At 29.3% G+C, this 23803-nt stretch overlaps 1 protein-coding gene and 1 long non-coding RNA gene across 2 annotated transcripts; one reads left to right on the forward strand and one right to left on the reverse strand.

Moving 5' to 3' along the window:
* The first annotated feature begins 1584 nt into the window (after positions 1 to 1584).
* On the forward strand, positions 1585 to 2787 carry LOC113787688 (uncharacterized). Its single transcript, XR_003474205.2, has 2 exons — positions 1585 to 1938; positions 2246 to 2787. It is a non-coding gene; the product is annotated as an uncharacterized lncRNA (long non-coding RNA).
* Positions 2788 to 3478: 691 nt separating this feature from the next.
* LOC101506368 (G-type lectin S-receptor-like serine/threonine-protein kinase At1g11330) lies at positions 3479 to 9766 on the reverse strand. The gene is made up of 6 exons (XM_012718858.3): positions 8905 to 9766; positions 5663 to 5770; positions 5391 to 5573; positions 4370 to 4607; positions 3933 to 4083; positions 3479 to 3855 (listed from the first exon to the last, which is right to left on the reverse strand). The coding sequence occupies exons 1-6, from the start codon at positions 9218 to 9220 to the stop codon at positions 3550 to 3552; spliced, it is 1302 nt and encodes a 433-aa protein (XP_012574312.1). The 5' UTR covers positions 9221 to 9766; the 3' UTR covers positions 3479 to 3549.
* Positions 9767 to 23803: the final 14037 nt, after the last annotated feature.

The following is a 23803-nucleotide window of genomic DNA, read 5'->3' on the forward strand; positions in this document are numbered from 1 at the left end:
AATCATCATTTTATTCACATATCACTAAGATTATATACCACCCATCCTTATCATGAAAATTATATATTCATAGACAAATAATCATAAATATTTATAACTTCCACCACATACATATAAAAAAATCGGAACTTAATTTCATATACACCATAACAATTAAAACATTAACATATATAACAAAAAATTTCGAACTCCAACTCCTATACATCATCAAAGTTTAAACGTTATCACATATAACATAAAAATTCAAACTTCATTTCATATTAATCATAAAAATTAAAATTTTAATACATATAACATAAGAATTCATACTTTACTTTATATTCATCATAAAAATTAAAATCTTATCACCTATAACATAAAAATTCAATCTTTATTTCATATTCATCATTAAAATTAAAACTTTATAACATATAACATAAAAACTCATACTTTAGTTCATATTTATCATAAAAATTAAATCTTTATCACATATAACATAAAAATGTATACTTTACTTCATATTCGTCATAAAAATTAAAATTTTATCATATATAACATAAAAATTCATATTTTACTTCGTATTCATCATAAAATTTAAAATTTTAACACGTAAAACATAAAAATTCATACTTTACTTCATATTCGTCATAGAAATTAAAACTTTATCATATATAACATAAAAATTCATATTTTACTTTATATTCATCATAAAAATTAAAACTTTATCTCATATAATATAAAATTCATACTTTACTTCTTAAAATCGTATATTACATATCGAACTCAATGTAAAGGATTGGGGTGTTATTATTTTAATTAATTAGTCTACATTTATTCCTTTTAAAAAGCAAACAATCAAAAATATTAATTTTATGTCATCCAACCAACGGTCTAAATATAAATTGTGTGGGAAAAACCCTTACCTTGGTCGTTGTTCTTCCTAGCACAAAACTCTAAATTTTTTATGAAAGATGAGGTGTGAAGGTGATGGTGGCTAGAGTTTCAGTATTCCTTTTTGTTTACAGACTCTTGTCTGTAAAGGGTTTGTGAGTTAGGGTTTTTTGTTTTTTGTTTTTACTGAGTATGGAAAAAATTGTTGACTTGAAGGATAATTTGAATTGGAGATTATTGGATAGATAGTGTTGGGCCGGAATGAAGGATATGAAGGAGAAAATATCAATTTTTTTTTGTTAACCTTGATCATAGTTAAAACCAAAGTACAAACTCCTAACCCAAATTTCTACTCATTCATATGGGTTGGGTCACTCCAAGCCACAAGCCCTTACCCCAAATTCTTCTTGCACTAAAGATAAAAAAATAAATAAAAATAAATAAAAAAACCATATATATATATATATATATATCAAGCTCCTCAATTGATTAAATAATTCTTACTAATGACTTTTATCAACTACAATAAGTCAAACAAGACAAATAATAATCACACATAAATTCATATTAAAAAAAAATATTTATAGGTCCTCATTATTTTAAATAATAAATTTAGAGGATGTTACAAGATAGTTGAATTTCATATTCCTTACAAGACAAATACAATTCCACATCTCTCGTGTTTATTGAAAAGACAACATGTGTGTTGATAGACTTACTAATGATTCTTTTACACTCGTTCTTTTAGTTGGTGAGATTTGCCGCTACGTTTATCGCAATCGGCATAGTGTAGTGTGTCACTTAGGGAATGTGAATCATATTAACTTATGGTTCAACCAAAGGATACCTAGTGGGACTTCTCTCATTATGGTATCTACCCACGATATTATTGATACTACTCTCTCGGGGATGGATGTTCTCTCTCCCTTGGGAAAATAGGATTCAAATTTTCTTACAATTAATTTGCCTAATGGAATTGCTCAACATATTCTACCTCTCCCTACGTCCATTGAAACTAATTGTCTTGACGCTATCGGGTGGGGAGGCACTAATACTCGCCACTTCACGGTGAATAGCGCTTATACTATGTAGAAGATTAACCTCTAATCTATTGATTGACAATATATAGGGGGATTTGTGGGTGTGGAAGGGCCTTATTGAATTCAAACTTTTATGTGGATGGAAGCCCATGAGAGACTTCTTACTAATCATCGAATAAGTAAATGGGTGTTGGCGTAAATACGTTGTGTAATAGATGCAAAATTGGTGATGAAACGGTTATTCATGTTCTTAAGGACTGCCCAACAGCAACTCAAATTTGGCTCAGGTTAGTCCCAACTAGTCAGTTTACTAATTTCTTATCTTAAATTTGTAGGAAGTGGATCTTCAAAAACATCACCATCAAACATCAGGGAGCTCAAATGGACAATTGAACTTCTATTTTCATGGTGGCATGCTGGAACTTGTGGAAATGGAAAACCAAGTCTTTCTTTGAAGAGAACTTCTGAAGATTAGAGGATCCTTTCTTTGTGGTTGTCAAGATGGAAACAAACATTGTCAATAATAATCTCCATAATTGGGGTATCCACCAGAGCAACATTGTGTTTATTGGTTGGGAGTGGCCCCAAGAATGATGGCTTAAGTTTAATTGTGATTGAGCACACCGATCATAGATTGATGTCTTAGGATTTTTTATTTTTTTTTTCCCTTAAGTCACAAACATTAAACATTTTAGTTATTTAAATTTTTTTCATTTCATTTTAGTTTCTCAAGTTAGAAATATCATAAATGTATTCTTTAAAATTATATACTTTGGATATGTTTGCCCTTTAAGTTATAAACGTTAAACACAAATATATCAAACCAAATTGGCTATCGTTTATAGTTTAAAGGACCAAAGTGTTTAATGTTTGTAATTTAAGGGCCTAATAGGTTTAATGTTTCTATTTTAAAGGACTAAAATAAAATAAAAATAACTTAAGGGGCAAAAGTATGTGATTTTATAACTTAAGAGATCAAAATAAAACAACAACAAAATTAAGGGACCAAAGTGAAATCGAAAAATAAGATTGTTTAATATGGTCCTCTTCCAAAACTAGACCCCACTATTTTTAATAAATTTTTATAAAATACTACTCCGTCCCAAAATATAAGCATAAAATGGGTAAAAAAAGTGGATTATTTTTGTCCAAATTTTGAACAAAATAGGTAGACTTTCTTTGACTAGTTTTTGTTTATATTTTGTGACAAAGAGAGTATTATATTTGGTCTCTATCTTTTATTATCATAAAATTCTTTTTTTTTCTTCTTTTCTTATGTACATAAGAAAAGTCAGCACTTATACTATTTTTTAGAGGTCCATATTATATACATTCATCTAAAAATAAATATAAGGGACCCTAAATATTATTGCATCCATAATAAGAGCATATTTGACACTTTGTACTACAAAATATTTACAATTTTTTTTAAACTTTTTGAAATTTACATTTTGTTTATTTAATCTTTATTAAGTTGATTGTTATATCTTATTGTACATTATTTGATTTTCAAACAACAAAATATGTTTTAAATAAGCATTTGACCGTGCATAGATTACAAAAATATGTATTATATGTGTATGAGCGTATGATCATATATATATTGCCCAAGTGATACAAACAATATTAGTCACTACTCTTAAGCTCCATCGGAGGATGTAAAAGTTTCATTTGTAGAATAGGTGTTAGGAACATTTGAAGTTGTTGCACCGTCTAGAATGTCTCTTTCTACATAGAATGCTGGTCTTCTTGGTAAAGTAAAATGTGCACTTTTGTTTGTTAACATAGTTACAACATCAGACATGGGAGGTCGGTCATTTGCATATTGTTCAACACATAAGAGACCAACATGAATGCACCTTTGCACTTCATCAGAAATAAATGTGTCACTTAATGACGAATCCATTAACTTTAGACATTGACCATCATTCCATAGCTCCCATGCCTGAAAGTAATTTAACAAAATTAGACACAAAGGAATTATATTTGGTGAAAGAACGCAATAAGACTAATTTTACAGACATATCCTATAAGATTTAGTGGGCGGTCAGCATCATAGAAGCTATTGTTTCTTCTTCCACAAATAATTTCAAGTAACAACACTCCAAAGCTATATACATCTGACTTTGTAGAACAAATTCCTTCCATAACATATTCAGGTGACATGTATCCACTGCATAAAAAATATGTGCTAAGAAATTTAATCCCATATATAAAATGATAGTCACTTTTAATTTTAATTACTATATGAGATATATATTTGTAGTCCTTAACTAGAGATGGATGAGAACTAAAAATACACTATGTGTTGTTAATGTGGAAAATGAGTTAAAACATTTTAAGCATGAAAAATATTTTTTTCTCTTGTTTTATGTAGCTCTAAATTAATTTTAATTGTAAATATAATTTATATATTCATCAACATTACTATTGGAAGTGAAATAGTTTAGAAAACTTACCACGTCCCAACAATTCTGTTGGTGTTTGCAGTTGATTCATATTCTGCAAACATTCTAGCCATACCAAAATCAGAAATTTTTGGATTCATATTTTCATCAAGAAGTATGTTGCTAGCCTTCAAGTCTCTGTGAATGATTTTGAGTCTTGAGTACTTATGAAGATAGAGTAATCCTTGAGAAATTCCTTCTATTATGTGGAAGCACTTTTTCCAATCTAAGAGCATCCTTCTTGTGTAATCTTTTCAATGGAAACATAATAGTTTGTATTAAAATTTAAACTACACAACAAAAGTACATGATTTCCTATTTTCAATGGCTAATGAGTTACATAAATCATTTTATATTTCTTAGTTACAGGAAAATGCAAGTAATTTTATCAATGATCCAATACAATTACCGAAAAAGTTAGTTGGCAAAACTAATTTTATTCATATGCGCTCAAATGGTTGCATAAAATTGTAAAAAAAAAAAAATGCATTTCTAATTTAATAAATGCTAACATATGTCTCACCAAAGAGATAGAAATCCAAGCTTTTATTTGACATATATTCATAAATTAGAATCCTCTCGTCTTCATGAATGCAACAACCAAGTAGTTGTACAAGATTCTTGTGCTGAAGTTCACTTATCAATTTTAGTTCATTTTTGAATTCCACAATTCCTTTTCAACGTGTGGACTATAACAACAAGATTTTAAATACTCCATCTAATCTCAAATACAAGTAACTTACTCTACAACATTTAATGTTATTATTCCTACTCTTTCAAGATTTAATTTTTCAATAACTCTTTTTTTTTTTTTGCTACTTTCAACAAATTAATTGAGTTCAACTAATATTTGTAATAGGTGTGAAGTAAATTTTTTTTCTCCTTATTTATGAGATTGGAGGGAGTATTTTTGCAATCATCACAATATTACTGCATTAGCAATGTTGTGTAATATAAAAAATGATATGATAATTGTAAATACTTTCATTAAAACAAACTCATTAAGTAATGAGTAAATTTTGATGGCTTCAACAAGTCACCTTATAAACAGGTCCATAGCCACCTTCTCCTAACTTGTTTTCAGGTGTAAAGTTCATCATTGCTGCTAAAACCGATGAGTAGTTGAATACTTTTATATCATGTTCCTTTAAATCATCTTCAAGATCTTTAATAGCATATGATTCATTAGTAGCTTCCATTCTTTTTCTGTTCTTCTCTGTTTAGATAAAAAAGAAAGATAAATATAGAAAATCAAGTGATTGTGTTTAGTATTATAGTTACTACATTTTAAAAATGTTCTAATACCTTTAAGCCTGTATTTTTTTGTCGTTATGGCTAAAAATAAAATGGATAGGAAAGTCACAAGTAAAGTTGCTGCTATTATTGCACATATCCATACCCACTTTATTTTACCTGCATAAAATTCAAAAATTTGATTATGAATAGCAATTTTGCAATTTGTTACAACAATTTACCTCTTTAAATTTGAAAGTTTATAAACATTAACAAGTATTCTCTATATTGTATAAGTAACATTCTCAAATGTAAATATTTAAATTAAAAGAATTTTTGTATAATACTTCAATCCATGAAAGAAAATTTTAATGATAATGTAAGTAAAGTGTTCTCGAACTTTCAGTTTTTTTTTAAATATCAAAATTTTATTTGATTGGAGTAGAAAAAGTTTAAGTGATTTTTCACAGTAAAAAATATAGCTGAACAAAATATAATCATTGCATATATAAAGGACTAATGGTTGGATGTCATAATATTTTAGTAGAATGATTACAAATTTTTATATTTTAAAGACTAAATTAGAGAGGAGTTTGATATGCCTTCCCTATGTTTTTCACGTTGTCAAATTTTTTAATTTTCTAATACTAGATTTTTTTTTCCTTCAGAATAGATTATAAATTTTATCATAATAATTCACACAATTATGAGTTTTTTATTCAAACTCGAGACAAAACGTTTAATTTAATAATATCGACATTTGTCAGTATATGATTCGAAAATTATTTATATGATATTTATGGGTAGTTAATTGTTAAAAATAACATCAAATGTTGGGTTTTCGTTCATTTTGAATTTTTTTGAATCTGAAAATTCTGTTTAATATTTTAGGGTTTAAATTTCATAAAAGTTTTTAAAATTATAAAGGAAATGTATTTATTTTTCTTTATGATTATGAGTTTAAATCTTGATTTCTAGTGTTATAAAGGCTAAAAAAATACAATTTTCTAATGTCGTGTGGGTTTTCAACTCAGTCGGATCGACCCATCTTGAGGAAGAAGAAACCAAACTTTGACAAACATAGGTAGGTATATGTTTAGCAACTCCAGACTTCTAAAGTTCTTGTGGAGTGAAGCTCTAAAGACAACAATGTAAATATTGAATCGTGTTCCAACCAATGTTGTTCCAAAGATGCCTTTCGAGTTATTCAAAATTTGGAAACCAAGTTTGTGTCATGCATGCATTTGGAGATGCTTGTCTAAAATAAGTGTTTACAACCCACATAAAAAAGAAACTATTGTCCATCTCATAGCCATAGGATTGTAGAATCAAGAAATGCAGAGTTTTTTAAAAATTGATTTTGCAATTTTATTTTTTAAATTACTTAGTAGAGGCCATCAATTTAAGGATATTGTTTCTAATTAAAATCATATGGATACTCAACCTTCCACATCAAGTAGCAAATTGATTGTCACTCAAATAATCGCTAAACTTCAAACAGGTATTAGACAATCAATCATTGAAGTTCTACAAACAACAGATGATAATCTTATAGATGATGTTCAAAAAAGTATAGAAACTATTGAACAACATGATCCTCTAGAAAATGTTGAGTCAACATTAAAGAGAAAAGTACTAGAGCAAGAAAATCACCTATACCTAATAATTATATGGTATATTTACCAAAAGCAAACGATAACATTGGTGCTGAAAATGATCATGAAATGTTTTCCCAAGCTATGAATTATAGGGAGTCAAATTTATAGCATTTTATGGAGTTTGGAATTTTGTTATGTTGCCTAGTCCTTTAAAAGTCATCGATTGTAAACGAGTTTTTAACACAAAGAATGACTTGTCAGGAAATATTGAAAGATATAAAGTTAGACTTATTGCTAAATGATTCACTTAAAGGAAAGGAATCGATTACAAGGAGACTTTCGCTCCTATATTTAAGAATGATTCTTTTCGTGTCATTTTTAACATTAGTTGTGTATTTTGACTTAAAACTACATCCAATGGGGGTGAAACATGCATTTTTAAATAAACATTTTGAAGAAAAGGTTTATATGGAACAACCAAAAGGATCTTCTTCAAGTGGTGATGAACATTTCGTATGCAAACTTAAGAAATTCATATATGGACTCAAACAAACTCAGGTAAATAATACTTGAAATTTCATAATGTATTCTCTTCTTTTGAATTCATGGAGAACATTATGAAGCAATGTATATCCTAAAAAGTTAGTCGGAGTAAAATTTTACTTAGTACCAACAAATATTTACTATATATATATGAGGTGAAACAATTTCTCTAACAATTTTGGATAGGGGTGATGAATCTTATATGATTGGTATTACGATTCAAAAAGATATAATTCCAGAAATTATGGTTTTCTTGGACTACTTTGCATACAAACCAAAGAAAAAGACGAAAAAACGTCAAAACCACTCTGCATACAACGCGCGGTTGACACAGTTCACGGGGTTGGACTATTGGGAGTACTGCGAAAGCTCAAAGTAGCTAGTGGAGTACTGCGCTTAAACTTTTGAGGATACCCATATACGTTTATAGCCTTTTACACATATACTAATCTTAAAAATTAAATATACTTTTACTTATTCTATGTTTAGTACGAGAATATATTTTCTTGGTAGCAAAATAGATTACAAATTAACTCTCTCGCGAAAAATATATTATATTTATATGTTAACTTAAGAGTAATGATACAGAGATTAAATTATTATTTTGTATTTATATTTACTATATTAAAAAAAAATTACACATATTTGGTATTGTATGGTCTGGTTGAACTTTTGAACTTTAAGTTGTCACTTTTGTTGGTTGAATGTCTAGTCAGGTTTTGATTATCTTGGTAGTTATTCATTAAGTACATATTGTAGTAAATGTGCATTAGGCAGATTAAGATATCCACATTCCAACATACTACATTAGTAATTGTCCACTCTACAGTGAGCTATTTTTTGTGATGAACAAAATCTATAAATAGAGTGTAGTATATATATTTTGGTTTCCTAAATTTGTAATCTCATTTATAAATATTATACCATCAAAATGAGATATAAAAGGTTTAGAAGAGTTTCAACATCTTCAAATAATTAACAATGACTAGAGGTATACACTAATTCATTTATCGCTCATGATATCTTAACATAATTTCATTTTAATTTTAAGAAATTCTAACAAAAGATGCATTTTTGAAGAAAAAGAAAAAAGGATAATCAGGATGATAAAAGAAACTGTGGACCAAAGATATAACAAGATATATGTTGTGGTAAAAATAAAAGTAGACATACCATGGGGGGCTATCTTTGCACGATCCAAGATGTAAAAGTGATCATCATCCTCTAAATTAACGTCAAGTGTCGAATTTCCAAAATAGAATTGACATCGAGTGTTATTGATATAAAATTCTCGAAATCCAGTGCAAGTACAATTTCTCCAACAAATAGTTCTGCAATTATTGTACTCATAACTAACATTCTCCTCATATGTTGTATTTACATAACGAGGACTACCACTTTTTTTCTGAAACACTTCACCAGGTACCCTACAAGTGTGTATATCCTCCCATTTTTGACACCCTTTATCACTATTATATACATAGCACATATGATCATAATGAATAGTATATGATCATCAACACAACTTTTTTCTCAATTTTAAAGCAAATCATTAGGGATGTTGTATATTGAAGAGTAATTCACATGCAAGAGAGAGGGGTTTTCACTTTGCACAAGAGATGAATTGTCTATCTATTACAAAATCGAACATTAACCTTTTAAAAATGAGACATACAATGAATTGAATTAGTTAGAAAAAAAAAATACTTACCAAATTTGAAGAAGGGCCGTTTCAGAACTTACAGTAACCTACAAGACATTGCACATCTTTGAACTTCATCTATAGGTAGGAAATTTGCTAACAAAGTAATTAATTGGAAGACATCATACTAGAGTTGATGTGTTCCACTATAAAAATATCTTTATTTTTCCACTATAAAATCTTGCATTGGATTACCTTTCTCCAAAACAACTACTTTTTTGCTTCTTATCAACAAAAGCAAAAGATCACTTTACTTTGACTCAATAATTGAAGGATGAGTAATGATAAGCTGATAACATCGCTGTGTACATTATTGATTCACACTTATTCCAATAATAAAGATGTAAAAACTTTATACGGGAATCAAGTATCTCTAACGAAGGCTTGTTGGAATCTTTGTAATAGATACCATAAGATTTTTAAAACTCCGATAGATGATTGGTGATTTACTGCGGCATTGGTCAAACTAGTGAGTCACTAATTAAATTGTACGGTTATTACTTCGATTTATATTAAAAAGTTAAATATTTGGGACATTAATTTAATAGTTGAAATTACTTTATATATATATATATATATATATATATATATATATATATATATATATATATATTAAACTCTCTCTATATATGTATATATTAAGTTGTAAGTTTTTAAATTATTTGAGATATTTTAGATAGATAATTATACCTTTTTATTATAATTTCATTAATGACAATGTATCATACTGAATTATTTATTTGTTATTTTTTTATATATATATATATATATATATATATATATATATATATATATATATATATTAAACTCTCTCTATATATGTATATATTAAGTTGTAAGTTTTTAAATTATTTGAGATATTTTAGATAGATAATTATACCTTTTTATTATAATTTCATTAATGACAATGTATCATACTGACCTAATTACAAAAAATATATTAGTTTAAGAAATATATTATAATTTTGTTAGTTTAAAAACTTATTTTTAAATCGTTAAGAAATATGCAGAATAATTAAACCTTTATTTTATTTTTTTTACAACTCTTGTAAAAATATTAAGATATCACAAATTTATTTTTTAAATGTTTATTGTTTTTTTGACGTCAGGTTTAATGTTAGTATTAATAGCCTATCATATTATCTGTATTATTCTTTATTTACAATTTGTATTTGAAATAGAAATTAAACGTAAAAGTAAATTGCTTGTATCCAATTTAATGTGAAAACCAAATACATTTCTTACTTTCAAATAAAAGCATTCAAGTGTCAATATGATAAAGATAAAATATCTCTTATCATCCTTTAACTTAATTTTACGTAACAATTCAATAAAAAAATTTTAAAATTAATTATTTACTTAATTTTAAATAACAATTTGATCATTTATGTCTTAAAATATCAACAATATTAATATAGTCATTTGCTACATAAACACATGAAATTCATAATATTAATTATCATCCTCAACAAAATCTAGATTTTCATCAAATTTATAACTCAAATATTCAAATAAATCTATATTTCCATCTCCACAAAAAACAACTACATCAAATAAAGAACTCACATTTTGATGTTGGTGAATGATAGAAAGAAGAAAAAGATATTCTCTTTGTGATTTGGAGGATCAAATCTTAAAGTGTGAGTTTTTTATTTGATGAAATTGATATTGTTCTTGTCGTTATTGGAGATGAATATATTAATTTATTTAAAGATTTCAGTTATGAATTTGTTGAATATATGAATTTTCTTCAAATTGATATTGAATTTTTTATGTTTTGTTTGAAGATGATGATGAATTTTCTGGATTTCTTTAAAAATGAAAATTATTGTTAATATTTTAAGATATAAATGATCAAATCATTATTTAAAATTAATTAGGAAAAAAAGAACATACAAGACAAAATTATTACCTAAAATTAAAGTTGAAAATCTCGGATGATATTTTGTCTATGACATATATGGTCGAATAGTAAATCATTTACCCTTATCAGTTTTGGTTTGGGAATTTGACTCTACTGGCATCTATGATGTATTTTTCGAAAATGAATAGCCTAACTAATTGAAGTATTGGGTTCTACCGGATCACATGTCTGACCACTAATCCAGTCAGATCTTACTAGTCTGCAGCGAGTCAATTACATTTATGGTCCCATATATATCTCAACCGGACTGCTCCCTCATCGAGTTCCAATCCGACCATGTTTGAAAACTTTGGATACAATGATATGTGGGTAAATATTATTGGTGCTAAGTGTGGTTATACTACAATAGTGATGAAAAGTGGCATCAATTCTATCGTCGGGGAAGCTAGTTGCAATCGTTGGGTGTTAGAATTTCACTTAAACATAAACAAAATTCTAAAACTACCGCTTAAGCAAAAAATAATTAGAGTGTGTACCTCTAACCATTTCTAATTACTTAAAGATGTTAAGCTCTTCTACACTTTCTAAGTCTCAATTTGATGGTGTAAATTTTACTAAATAAGATTATAGGCTTAGGGAACTACAACAACTAGACTACCACTATTAGAAAAATTGATTAGCGTTGGCAAGCCCACACTAATGAATTAATTTTTTCTTTCTTTTTTCCTTGCGTCAGTTAGTCCGACGCTATATAAAAATATGGCAAACACCTAATTATTTTTATATTTTTCACACTTGTAGTGTTAGTTGATCCGACACTATATTTTCTAATTTGTAAAATTAAATATTTTACTGTTTCTTTTTTTCAATAAAATGTCTTTATTTTTATTTTTACCTACTCTTTTGCCTCTCAATTCACATAACCCTTTAATTTTTTCCCTCAAACCTCACACCTTATTATGAATCATTTTCATTAGTTCAAAGCCCTATAATTGAAATGAAATGAAGCAATGGCCCATGGCCTCCGCTACAAAGAGAAAAAACATTTCTCTCTTCTCTCTTCTCTCTTCGCGCAACAATTTTCTATTATTTGATCTTCTCTATTCACGTTTCTGCGCCTTTCGTCGCCCTCTGTCGTCTACTGTATCCTCTCATGTATTCATCCACCTCCGTTTTCGCCGCTTCACCATTTTGGTTCATCTTCATTATTTTGCTTGTTTGATACCCTTTTGAGACGAGTTCATGCTTTTACCATCCAAAACTTTTGAAATGAAAAACTAGTTATGTGTTGAAAATTCGAGTTCATGCATTTTATTCTTATCATGATTGGTACTCTACTACTTTGATTGTTTTGCTGTATTTTTTGAAATTTTGTGTAATTTGACTTTGTTTATCTATGTATTTTTAAACTTATTAATTGATAATTGCTTAAACTTTTGTATTCATGCTTGCTGAGTTTTTTCTCTGTATTTGTATTCATGCTTCCTTATTTTGTTTCTCTATATTTGTGTAACCAGTAGCATTGATTTTGTTCTGCTATGAGTTAGGAATAGGTTCTTTGCAATACATTTGTACATTTTGTATTAAATCAAAGTAGGATACAAGGGCATATGCCATTTGCAGGAAACTCTACTGCTAGCTGCTTGTAACTTATGCTAATTGGTCAAATTTCAAAATTAACATGAATTGAACTGACAAGTTCAAGTGCAGCAACCTAAAATTGAATGATTTGTTTGTAGCTAATGATTGTAGTTAAATTGGTTAGCCATTTGAAAACCTCAACTAATAATTTCTCCCTTTACTTTTTTCTATTAGACTTTGATATTCATTTTATTATTGTGTGAAGAAAATCTATTAATATATACTTTATAACTATCATATCAATTTGGATATGATTGCAGGTTTTAACTTTTACATGATAATTATCAGTCATATGTATACAATTTTATTGCATCTAACTCATCAATTCTTATAACCATATTTAAAAAAAAAAAATTAAACTTAAATAATGTAAAATTAACTTACTGAGGGTTTATTTTGCGTTGCTCTACCTTTGTTCTCTTCTAGTGTTGTGACTAATTTTTTTTTAAGTAGTCAATTGTTTCAATGACTTGCTACAAATTGATGCCATGATATAAATTGGAACTTTTGTTCTCATTGTTACTAGGTAGAAAGTAATCAATATAAAGTTGAATGAGTTTGGAATTTATTCTATATGACTAAGATATATAGGATAAAATTGGTAGGCACACTTTTTTGAAAATGTTGTTAGTTTACTTGTTTCTTTCAAATCAATGTACAATTTGTTAATTTTGATTTATTTTCCTTTGGTAGTTGATTGTGTTTAATCTTTGGTTGTTTTTCGAAAAAAATCTAACAAAGTCACATACAAGATATGATTTTTGTTGTTGTGGTTGTTATGGGTTTGTGCATGATTAAACTTGACAAAGTCACACAAATTGAGTTTTTAGATTTTCATAATCTATGTTTCTAAGAAAGATTAATTATGTAACAAAAAATAATTTATATTAAGTTAAGTTTGTTAAAAATAAAAGAAAATAATTAAAAGAATAATAAATTAATAATGCTTATTGAGTTCTGTTGTTTAAAAATAAAGGGGTGATGTATTGTATTGTAGTAGCAATGATGTTAAAATAAAAGTGATGGGAATAATATAGAAAAGAGTTATTGTGGAATATACAGGTGAATATAGAAAATGGACCGTTCTTAATACATTCTATTATCTCTATATTTTTCAAACTTATTTAGTGGTTGACAAGTTAAGTGTTTTTATTATAATAAATGGATCTTGTAAGACCCATAATTTTAAAGTATACTTTATGTATTTTTGTGTATTTTGGATTTTGGGTCGGAGGCTTTTTAGCCAAAGTTAATAATATTTTGGAGTTTATATGATCAAAAAGATATTTTGATGCCGTCTAGAATTACTCGTCGATAAATAAATTAAATTAATTGCGGTGAATCTTTTACGAAGAATTTAATGCGTTATGGGTGAAATGGTAATTTTAATAAATATCTAGATATTTGGAGATATTTGTTAAAAGTAATTAATATATATAAATATATATATATAGAAAGAAAAGGAAAGGAAGGAAAAAGGAAAGAAATAGAAAGGAAGGAAAAAGGAAGAAAGGAAAATTGAAAGAAAACATAGAACATTTTCCTTCTTCTTCCTTTGCTCGCGTGACCTCCATCTCCCTCTTTTTTCTTCTTCTTGGTTTTGCTTTCTTTTCTTCCTTTGGCTTCAAAATAGAAACCCAAGGATTAGTGGGTAAGAAAGCAAGGATTTCTCAACTTCATACTTCCTCGTTGATTCGAAAACGAAGAAAAACGGTGTTAGGGATTTCAAAACCGTTAAACACAAACCTCCCCGTTTCATCTAGATCTAAGCTTCATTTCGCGAAGAGATAGAAGGGAAAGTTGTTCACCACCAACTAACGTTGGAAGCGACGTCGCGAGCGGAGATTTTACCGGATTTACTCGCGGTACCGGAAACGCACGTTAAAGCTAACGTTAATGTAAGGGCTCCTTCCAAACTTTTAGTTTGCATTTAGGGACTTATCTGTGGTTGTGTGGAAAAGAATTTTGTTAGGGTTTGAGTATTGATTTGGGGGAAAATGAATCTAAGGCTTTATGGGTAAAATCTTAGAGTTAGGTTTTGGTTATATTGATGAATATTTCGTGGAAAATGAATTTAAACTCATTATGTATGATTTTGAGTAAATAAAACTTGTTGTGTTTGAGTGGTGGATTGTGTTGATTTGTGTTCGTCGTATTTGACGTGTTCTTAATTAATACTGATGAAATTTGTTGTGTGTATGGTTGGATTATGTGGAGAAATGATTTGATGTGTTTTGGTATGAGTTGTGGATTGGATCTGATAATAGGTTCGAGTTGTTTTGTGTGGAATTTGAAAACCATTAGAGTTAAACGAGTATTAAGAATGGGGAATCTCTTAATGTCTACGTTTACTTAATGTTGGCGTGAAAACCATTAGAGTTAAACGATTATTAAAAATGGGAAATCTTTTAACATCTCGGTTTACTTAATGTGTGTTTGAGAAAATCGTTTAAGTTAAACGAGTATTAAGAATGGGGAATCTCTTAATATTTCTGTTTGCTTAATGTTTGTCGTGAAAAATCGTTTAAGTTAAATGAGTGTTAAAAACGAGGAATCTTTTAATATCTGCCTTTACTAAATTGTGTTTGTCCGTGAGAGACTGCACTGGTGTTTGTCCGTGAAAGACGGCCCTTCGAGGAGGGTTTTGGTTTGGAATTCCGAGACCATGCATTTTGGCATATACGCATTGCATTAGGGTGCTTGGCACGCGAGTCGTGTTTGATTCAAGTTTATGATTGAGTGTTCTGAATTTGAGTTGTCGTGGTAATTGTGTTGAAATTGCTAAGTGATATGAATTGTTTATTGTGTGTAAGTGTGATGGGTTGTAAAGCTATTTCGAAACTCCATTTGTCGTGGTAATCGTGTGGGATTTGCTAAGTGTTAAGATGTGGAATTATGTGTGAATGTGATTGAGTTAGTTTATGTATTTTTGGAAGAATAAGCAGGGAAATCAATTTCCCAATCGATTGGAAGAGTTACAGGGACTTTCCTAAATTGACATAATCGATTTGCCAATCGATTGTATAAATATGTTTTTCAAAACCTTTTAGGAAATCGATTGGCAGAAAGACAGGAACTCAGCAAAACTGACAAAATCGATTTGGCAATCGATTTGGCCACACAGGAACTCAACAGAACTCACAAAATCGATTTGGCAATCGATTGGCTTAGTAGGAATTCTTATTTTGAGTTAGATAACAAATTGTTCATTGATTTATCAATGTCTTGGTTAGTTATGTATTACTTGATGGATTGAGAACTTTATTTTGATTTCATTTTTAATTGACAAGTATGATATAAACTTTTAGCATATGGAAAATCCTTTTAAGGTGCATGCTAGGTTGAAAGGTTATCTTGTGCAATTGAAAACTTAAATGTTATGTGGTAACTGTTAATTTCGGTTGGTGACCCTTTACAACTATTGTGGAAATCTGGGCTTTGCCCTCAGATGAGAGCCAGGACGATCCTACTGGTTCGTACCCTACGGATGGGAATGTAGATGGGAATGCTTGACTGGAGCTATGTAGGAGGATCTCACGGGGCGCGTGGAGATCACTCAGGGTGTATAGTTTTTTGGTAGAATGATCAGATTAGGTTGATGTATAGGGGCTAGACGTCTTTCTTTTTGGGTTGCGTTTATTTTAATTTGGAAAACTGTACCTATACTAATATTGTCTGTTTGACATTTTATTATGATGGGGTCCATGTACCACTCTTTGAAGTGTAAATACTTTGGATTCGTATTTCAAAAACTATTCCGCTGCTTGTAAATTCTGTTGACTTATTTGTCGTTGTGTTACGACTTCAATATTTATCCAAAAGTATTTTCTTCTTTATTTCTCTGTTTTTATGAATTTGTTTTAAAAAAAATATATACCCTCGTATTGAAAATCGGGGTGTTACAGATCTTACTTGGATGTACAATAGGGTAGATGCAAATAGACGCGAATTGAAAAATGAGTATGTTAGTGGTGTTTAATATTTTGAAAATGGAGTATGTTAGTGGTGTTAAATATTTTGTAATGTGCATCATGAAGACCAATCTAATGCAATGGATCAAATGGTATTTGATGCTTTTAGGCCTTATTGAGATGTCCTTGATATGAATACTAACATGGGAAATAAGGCATTTTTTGAGGATGAGTTGCCTAACCAAGATGCAAAACGGTTTTATGACAAGTTGATATCCACCAACAAGCCCATCTATGAGGGGGCTACCCAATCAATATTATCAATATATGTTCAACTTCTGGAAATTAGGTCTAATTGGCATGTTCCACATAAAGGTATAGATTTTGTTGCACAAATGCTTAAAATTGTATGTCTAGTGCAAAAATTCTTGTCCGATAACTATTATCAAGCAACACAATTGGTGTCGAAGTTAGGGCTGAAGGTTGAAAAGATTGATTGTTGTAAGAAATGATGTATGTTATATTACAAGGATGATAGCAAGTTATCCGAGTGAAAATTGTCATTCTCCTAGGTTCATTCCACATAGGACTGGTATGGGAAAGTACAAAGATATTCCAACAACAAAAAATGTTGTATTTCCCTATCATTCCTAGATTACAAAGTTTGTATGCATCAACTGAGTCTGCAGCTGAAATGGGATGGCATCATGAGAATAAAGAGAGTTCAAACGTCTTTCGCCATCGTCTAATGGAAAATGGTGGAAACACTTCGATGATGTATATCCTGACTTTGCTAGTGACCCCAAAAATGTAATGTTGGGTCTATGTGCAGATGGATTTACTCCTTACATTCAAGCGTTTGCTTCTCTATACTCATGTTGGCCAGTTATAGTCACACCATACAATCTTCTCCTTGAAATGTGCATGATCAAACCATACTTATTTTTGACTTGTCTCATACCTGGAAATTCTAATCCCAAACAAAATATAGATGTCTACTTGCAACCATTGATTGATGATCTGCAATGATTGTGGTCCAATGATATTTTGTCCTATGATATATCCACAAAACAAAACTTCATCATGAAAGCATGCTTGATGTGGACAACTAATAATTTTCCAGCCTATGGTATGTTATTTGGATGGGGAACACAAGTTAAGTTGACATGTCCTCATTGTATGGAAGACACAAAAGCTTTCAACTTGAAATATCACGAGAATAATTTTTGGTTTGATTGTCATCGTCAATTCTTGCCAGTTGATCACTCTTTCAGAAGAAGTAAAAGAAGATTTAAAAAATAGGGATGAGAAACTACCTAGTGCAGTTACAAACATTAGAGGGTAAGAATGGAAGACAATATAAGGCAGTTACCATTACAATATAGTAGTGGATAATAACCACCATTTTCCAAATTGTTCACACGAGAGAAAAAATCGCCAACATTCTCCCACATGGTCTATACATTCTATCACTCACAATAATAAGAAACAAACCACATGGATTGTAGAGATATGTCTTCTATTACTGAATAGTATCTTCTATGTATTGCAATATACCATACATCTAAAACAAACATAAAGCTTAATGAATAAGCTTATAACATCTATGTTTATTCAAGTTCCAAACTTATAAGATATTTATCAATAATCAAATGTATACACAAAAGTAAATCAACATATAATAAAATATCATACATAGAGTTATTTAAACTGAACTTGATCTCTGAACGAAAATCAGATAGAGGAACCAAGTCATATCATATCTACATGATCCTTAAATTTTCACGGAGGCATGTCTTTAGTTAATAGATCAACAATCATTAATTTAGTGCAAATATGCTCAATAAAAATCGTTTAATCTTTGACACGCTCTCTCATGGCTAAGTACTTAATGTTTATATGCTTGCTCCAACTTCCACTTTTATTTTTCCTTAGTCATAAATGTTGTACCTAAACTGTCACAATACATCTTTAGTGGTCTTGAATTGAATTCACAGTTTTCAACCCATAAATGAAACTTTTCATCCTTACACCATGTGATATAGCCTCAAAACAAGATATAAACTCAACTTCCATTGTGGAAGTAGCGATCAAGGTTTGCTTTGGATTTTCCGAAGAAACAGCTCTACCGACTAACATGAAAAATGTAACTGAAATGTTAATTTTCTTGAATCAATGCAACCAGCAAAGTCTGAATCAGATAAACCATTGACCTCCAAATTTTTAGCTCGTCTATACATAAGCTTGTAATATTTGGTTCCTTATAGGTACCTTATCACTTTATTTGCAATATTCCAGTGTTCTACACCTGAATTACTTTGAATTCTACCTTGGATCCCAATTGCAAATGCAAAGTCTAGTCTTGTGCATACTTGAGCATACACTAGGCTTCCAACAATAAAATCATATGGAATGTAAAACATTTGTTCCCTTTCAAAAACATTCTTTGGGTATTGGTTCAAATTGAACATATCACCCTTCACAATGGGTGCTACACTTGGTGAACAATTTTTCATTCGAAACCTTTCTAAGACAATTTTTCATCTGAAATCTTTCTAAGACAAACCCCTTATTTATTATTATTCTAGTGAAACCCTTCATCTTCCTTGCTCATCAGCTAAAAACAAGATAAATAGAAAAACACAAACCACCACCAAAAACGCAAATATGCAAACCTCCACCGTGAAACGCAAATGCAAACGAAAAACACAGAAACTGACAATTAGCACATTCTCATGATTGTAAGTCTTCATAGCCTTTATAAAAAAATATGTTTCATTATTTACATTGGTTAATCTTGACTACTTTTACTACTTTGAAGTAAGATAACAACTCTACTTTCATCACAATTTAGACATTAAACATCTCATCTTAATTTTGTAAGTCTGTAAAAAATTTATTAGAACAAATATTTGGATTGTTGTTTGCACGTCAACTCTACTATAATAATTATTTTTATGTTATTGTTTGTCATTGCATGTCAACTCTACTATAAAATTTTTATCAAAACAAATATTTGGATATGTTGTCAGAGGATAATGTTCTTCCTAATCAAACTTACGAGGCCAAATGAATAATGTGCTCTATTGGCATGAGTTATGATATGATTCATGTTTGTCCTAACGATTGCATTTTGTTTCGAAATAAATATGCATCATTAAAGGAGTGTCCTAAATGTAACACCTATCGTTATAAGAAACAATTGATTCTTGCATAATTCGTATGGTATTTTCTAGAATACCTAGGTTTAGGCGCATGTTTCGTAGTGAATAAGATGCAAAACATTTCACATGGCATGCTTCTGCAACCTGCAGATTCTCCAAAGTGGACGAAAGTTAATCATGATTATCTTGATTTTGGGAAAGAAACAAGAAATCTATCCTTGGTACTGTCTACTTATAGAATAAACCTACATGGTCTTCAAAGTATCTCACACAACACATGACTTGTGATTTTAGCAATTTATAACCTATCTCCATGGCTACGTATGAAGCCCAAGTTCATGATGTTGTCTGTGTTAATTTATGGGCCCAAACAACCAGGGAATGATATAGACGTACATTTGGCACCTTTAATTGATTATTTAAAGCATATGTGGGAGACAAGTGTGGATATATATGATGGACATAGGAAAGAACATTTTAACTTTAGGGCAATGTAGTTTGGCACTATTAATCATTTTTCAACATACGACAATCTATCAAGATATAACATTAAACGTCAGAAGAAATAAGAGCTCTTCTGTCATTGACGGGTCATCCAATATTTGTAAAATGAAGGTGAAGAAGAAGAAGTCATTTTTTTTTTTGAAATCATATTAGAAATCATTATATGTAAGACATTTTGTAGAAGTGATGCATATTGAAAAAAATGCATTTGATAGTGTTATTAGTACATCACTGAATGTACCTAGAAAGTCTAAGGACAACATAAATTAAAGATTTCACTTGATAAGAATGGGAATAAGAAGTGAATTAAGACCTGTGAAAAAAGGAAAACGAACATATCTGCCACCAATGGCTCATACTCTATCTCGAGTGGAGAAAATATTTTTCTGTAAGTTTCTTCATGAAGTTAGAATTCCAAAATGGTACTCTTCAAATATTAGAAACTTGGTATCAATTAAAGACCTTAAAGTAAGGAGTTTAAAGTCTCATGGTTGTCATGTTGTGATGGACATTGACTACCAATAGATATACGTTCCATTATGTTTCTTCTTTATGGTGATTTGCAGTAAAGTGAAAATATTGAATGGCTATGTGGTAAGTCGAAGTCGACCAGTTGGTTGCATTGTTGAACGATACATTGTAGAAGAAACTGATGAATTTTATATTGAATATATGTCTAGTGTTGAACCTATTGGACTTTCGAAGTCTCATAATTTGGAAAGAATAACAGGGAAATGGATAATTGAAAATGTAATAGTGACCATATCAAGGAGAGAATGGGAACAAGCACATTTATATGTTTATTAGTATATGGAAATACACAAGGAGTATCTAAGGAGTTTGAACCCGAATAAAAATAAAAATTTGATAGCACGAGAACATAATCGAAGTTTTATAAAATGGTTCAAAAATGAAAATTTTTCAATGGTGTCTATAGATGTTTCTTCAATTTCTAAAATATTGAAATGGTTAGCATATGATCCAAGTTTACAAGTATTTTCTTACCTCGGGTATGCAAATAACGGCTACACATTTTATACAAAAAAGCAAGATGATAGAAGTATTATGCAAGTTCCAAGGATAGAGACCCCAAATATGAAAATTTATCATAATTTGGGGTCATCTAAAAAATTTGGGAGTTAGATTATACAATGTTTCAAGTTGGTGTCTTTGGGTGCAAGTGGATTCAAAATAAAAATGATGTTCAAACTGATGAGTGATATTTTTTGCAGATGGATCTTAATAGAGTCGAGGTATAATGATGACCCTTTTATTTAAGCATCTTAAGCTAAACAAGTGGTGTATGTCAATGATCGTGCTAATATAAATTGGTCAATATAATAAGTGATGATAACAATAAATATGAAGATGATATTGATAGTGACCATGTTGATATTGAGGATGATCTTATTTTAACAACATCACAATCACTTAAAACTGGTCAAACTACATAAGATGATTTATATGTTAGAGAAAATCATGATGAGGGAATTTAGATCAATTCATCATTCCACATAATTAAGGGACAAACAAATCGTATTTTGATAGAGGAAACAAATATACCAACCTAAACATTGGTCGCGGTCATCTATACTTGCTTTGTAATTTTTGAACATATCAGTTATTTGTGACCCATTTTATTTTCACTTTTGTTGATTTTATTGAACAATATTTTTAGTTTAATAGTTGTATTTTTAGTTTCATATTATTTTAACATATATTTTTTGTTGTTGTAGATAAATGGTGTATTCTGATGCTGATGGTAATGAGTCTTCTTCTAATCAACTAAATGAATTTATACAAAAAGAGGAAAATGAGATTAAATGAGAGTTAACTATCATGCAAAAAATTGTTCGTGCAAGAGATAAAGGAATACAATTTGAGGTAGTTCAATAGTTTATTTAAAAGTCGATTATGTTGTCTGTTTTATACACACCTACTTACTTTAAGATTATAATAAGGTTGCTTGGAATGCACATGGTCAACTGATTCAGCCTAATGGTTTAATGCTAGTAAGCTACATTGGTGTCATGACTCATCAACATATTACAATTACTTATGATAATTGGAGGAATAAAGCATTGGAAGCCGTTTAAAATCTTATTTAAGAAGATATACAAGTATTAATTTTGTTTGTTGTAATTATTTGTTGTTTTCTGTTGTTGGCTTTATTCAAACATTTTGTATTTGTTATTTTTTTGCAGAGATCTTTCATAGTTGACAATATACGAAAAAACATATACTTATATGGTTGTTGAAAAATTGCATAGAGGTTTTCGAACTCTATTGACAAAAAAGTATCTTAATGATGCCGAAATAAATTTTAATGATCTTCCAAAACTTTATGAAAATCTGATATGGTTGGACGAATGGACAAATTTTAGAGAAAAACGGAAAAGCAAAGCTTTTCAAGTAAGATTAATTTTTATACAAGTGTGTCTTATGATATATTTATTCGTACAATATATAGTTTGGTATGACTGTTACTTATTTATACATAACTTATTAATTAGTTGATATGATTGTTGTTGACATATACTTATTAATTAGTTTGATATGAATGTTATTTTTTATCTTTATGAGCAACTTTCCACAATATATAAAGATAATGCTCTCTCATGATTCATATTTCTTACGTTCTATATAAATAAATAACATTCATATCAAACTAATTAATAAGTATATGTCAAGAACAATCATATCAACTAATTAATAAGTTATGTATAAATAAGTAACAGTCATACCAAACTATATATTGTACGAATAAATATATCATAAGACACACTTGTATAAAAATTAATCTTACTGGAAAAGCTTTATAAAAAATGTGTTCTTCAAGTATATGAACAATGTGTAAGCATATAATAACCCCAACTATAACACTATTTATTTATTTGTTAATGTCTTGTGAAAATGTTCATGATAAACTTATCTTTTTCATATTAATATATGTTAATTTGGAGACTTTATCTCATGGAATGACACAAGACACTGTTCATTGTAGGGACATAATCAATAAAGCATTAAATGTTCTTGAGTATTCTGGTCGTGTGAAGGGTAATGCCTTTGGAGCCAGTCCAAAAGATTATTACAGCCCTAAGCTGTTTATATAGGAAAAGAAATTACAATAGTAAAACTGAGTAATAATGACAGAATAAAAATAAACATAATAATATAAAATAAAAGAGAATAAAATCTAATTTCTCTCGATTCTTCAACACCCCCCCTCAAGTTGGTGCATAGATATCTATCATGCCCAACTTGGCTCTAAGTCGCTCAAAATTGG

This window comes from Cicer arietinum, chromosome 7 (assembly GCF_000331145.2).
Source record: "Cicer arietinum cultivar CDC Frontier isolate Library 1 chromosome 7, Cicar.CDCFrontier_v2.0, whole genome shotgun sequence".
Classification (NCBI taxonomy): domain Eukaryota; kingdom Viridiplantae; phylum Streptophyta; class Magnoliopsida; order Fabales; family Fabaceae; genus Cicer; species Cicer arietinum.

Excerpts from the sequence above, each read along its gene's own strand:
- LOC101506368 (XM_012718858.3), bottom strand. The coding sequence starts at position 9,220 with ATGTGCTATGTATATAATAGTGATAAAGGGTGTCAAAAATGGGAGGAT. Across the intron at positions 5,771-8,904 it reads TGCAAAGATAGCCCCCCATG|GTAAAATAAAGTGGGTATGG; the intron begins GTATGTCTACTT and ends AATTTTATGCAG. Across the intron at positions 3,856-3,932 it reads CACTAAATCTTATAGGATAT|GCATGGGAGCTATGGAATGA; the intron begins GTCTGTAAAATT and ends AATTACTTTCAG.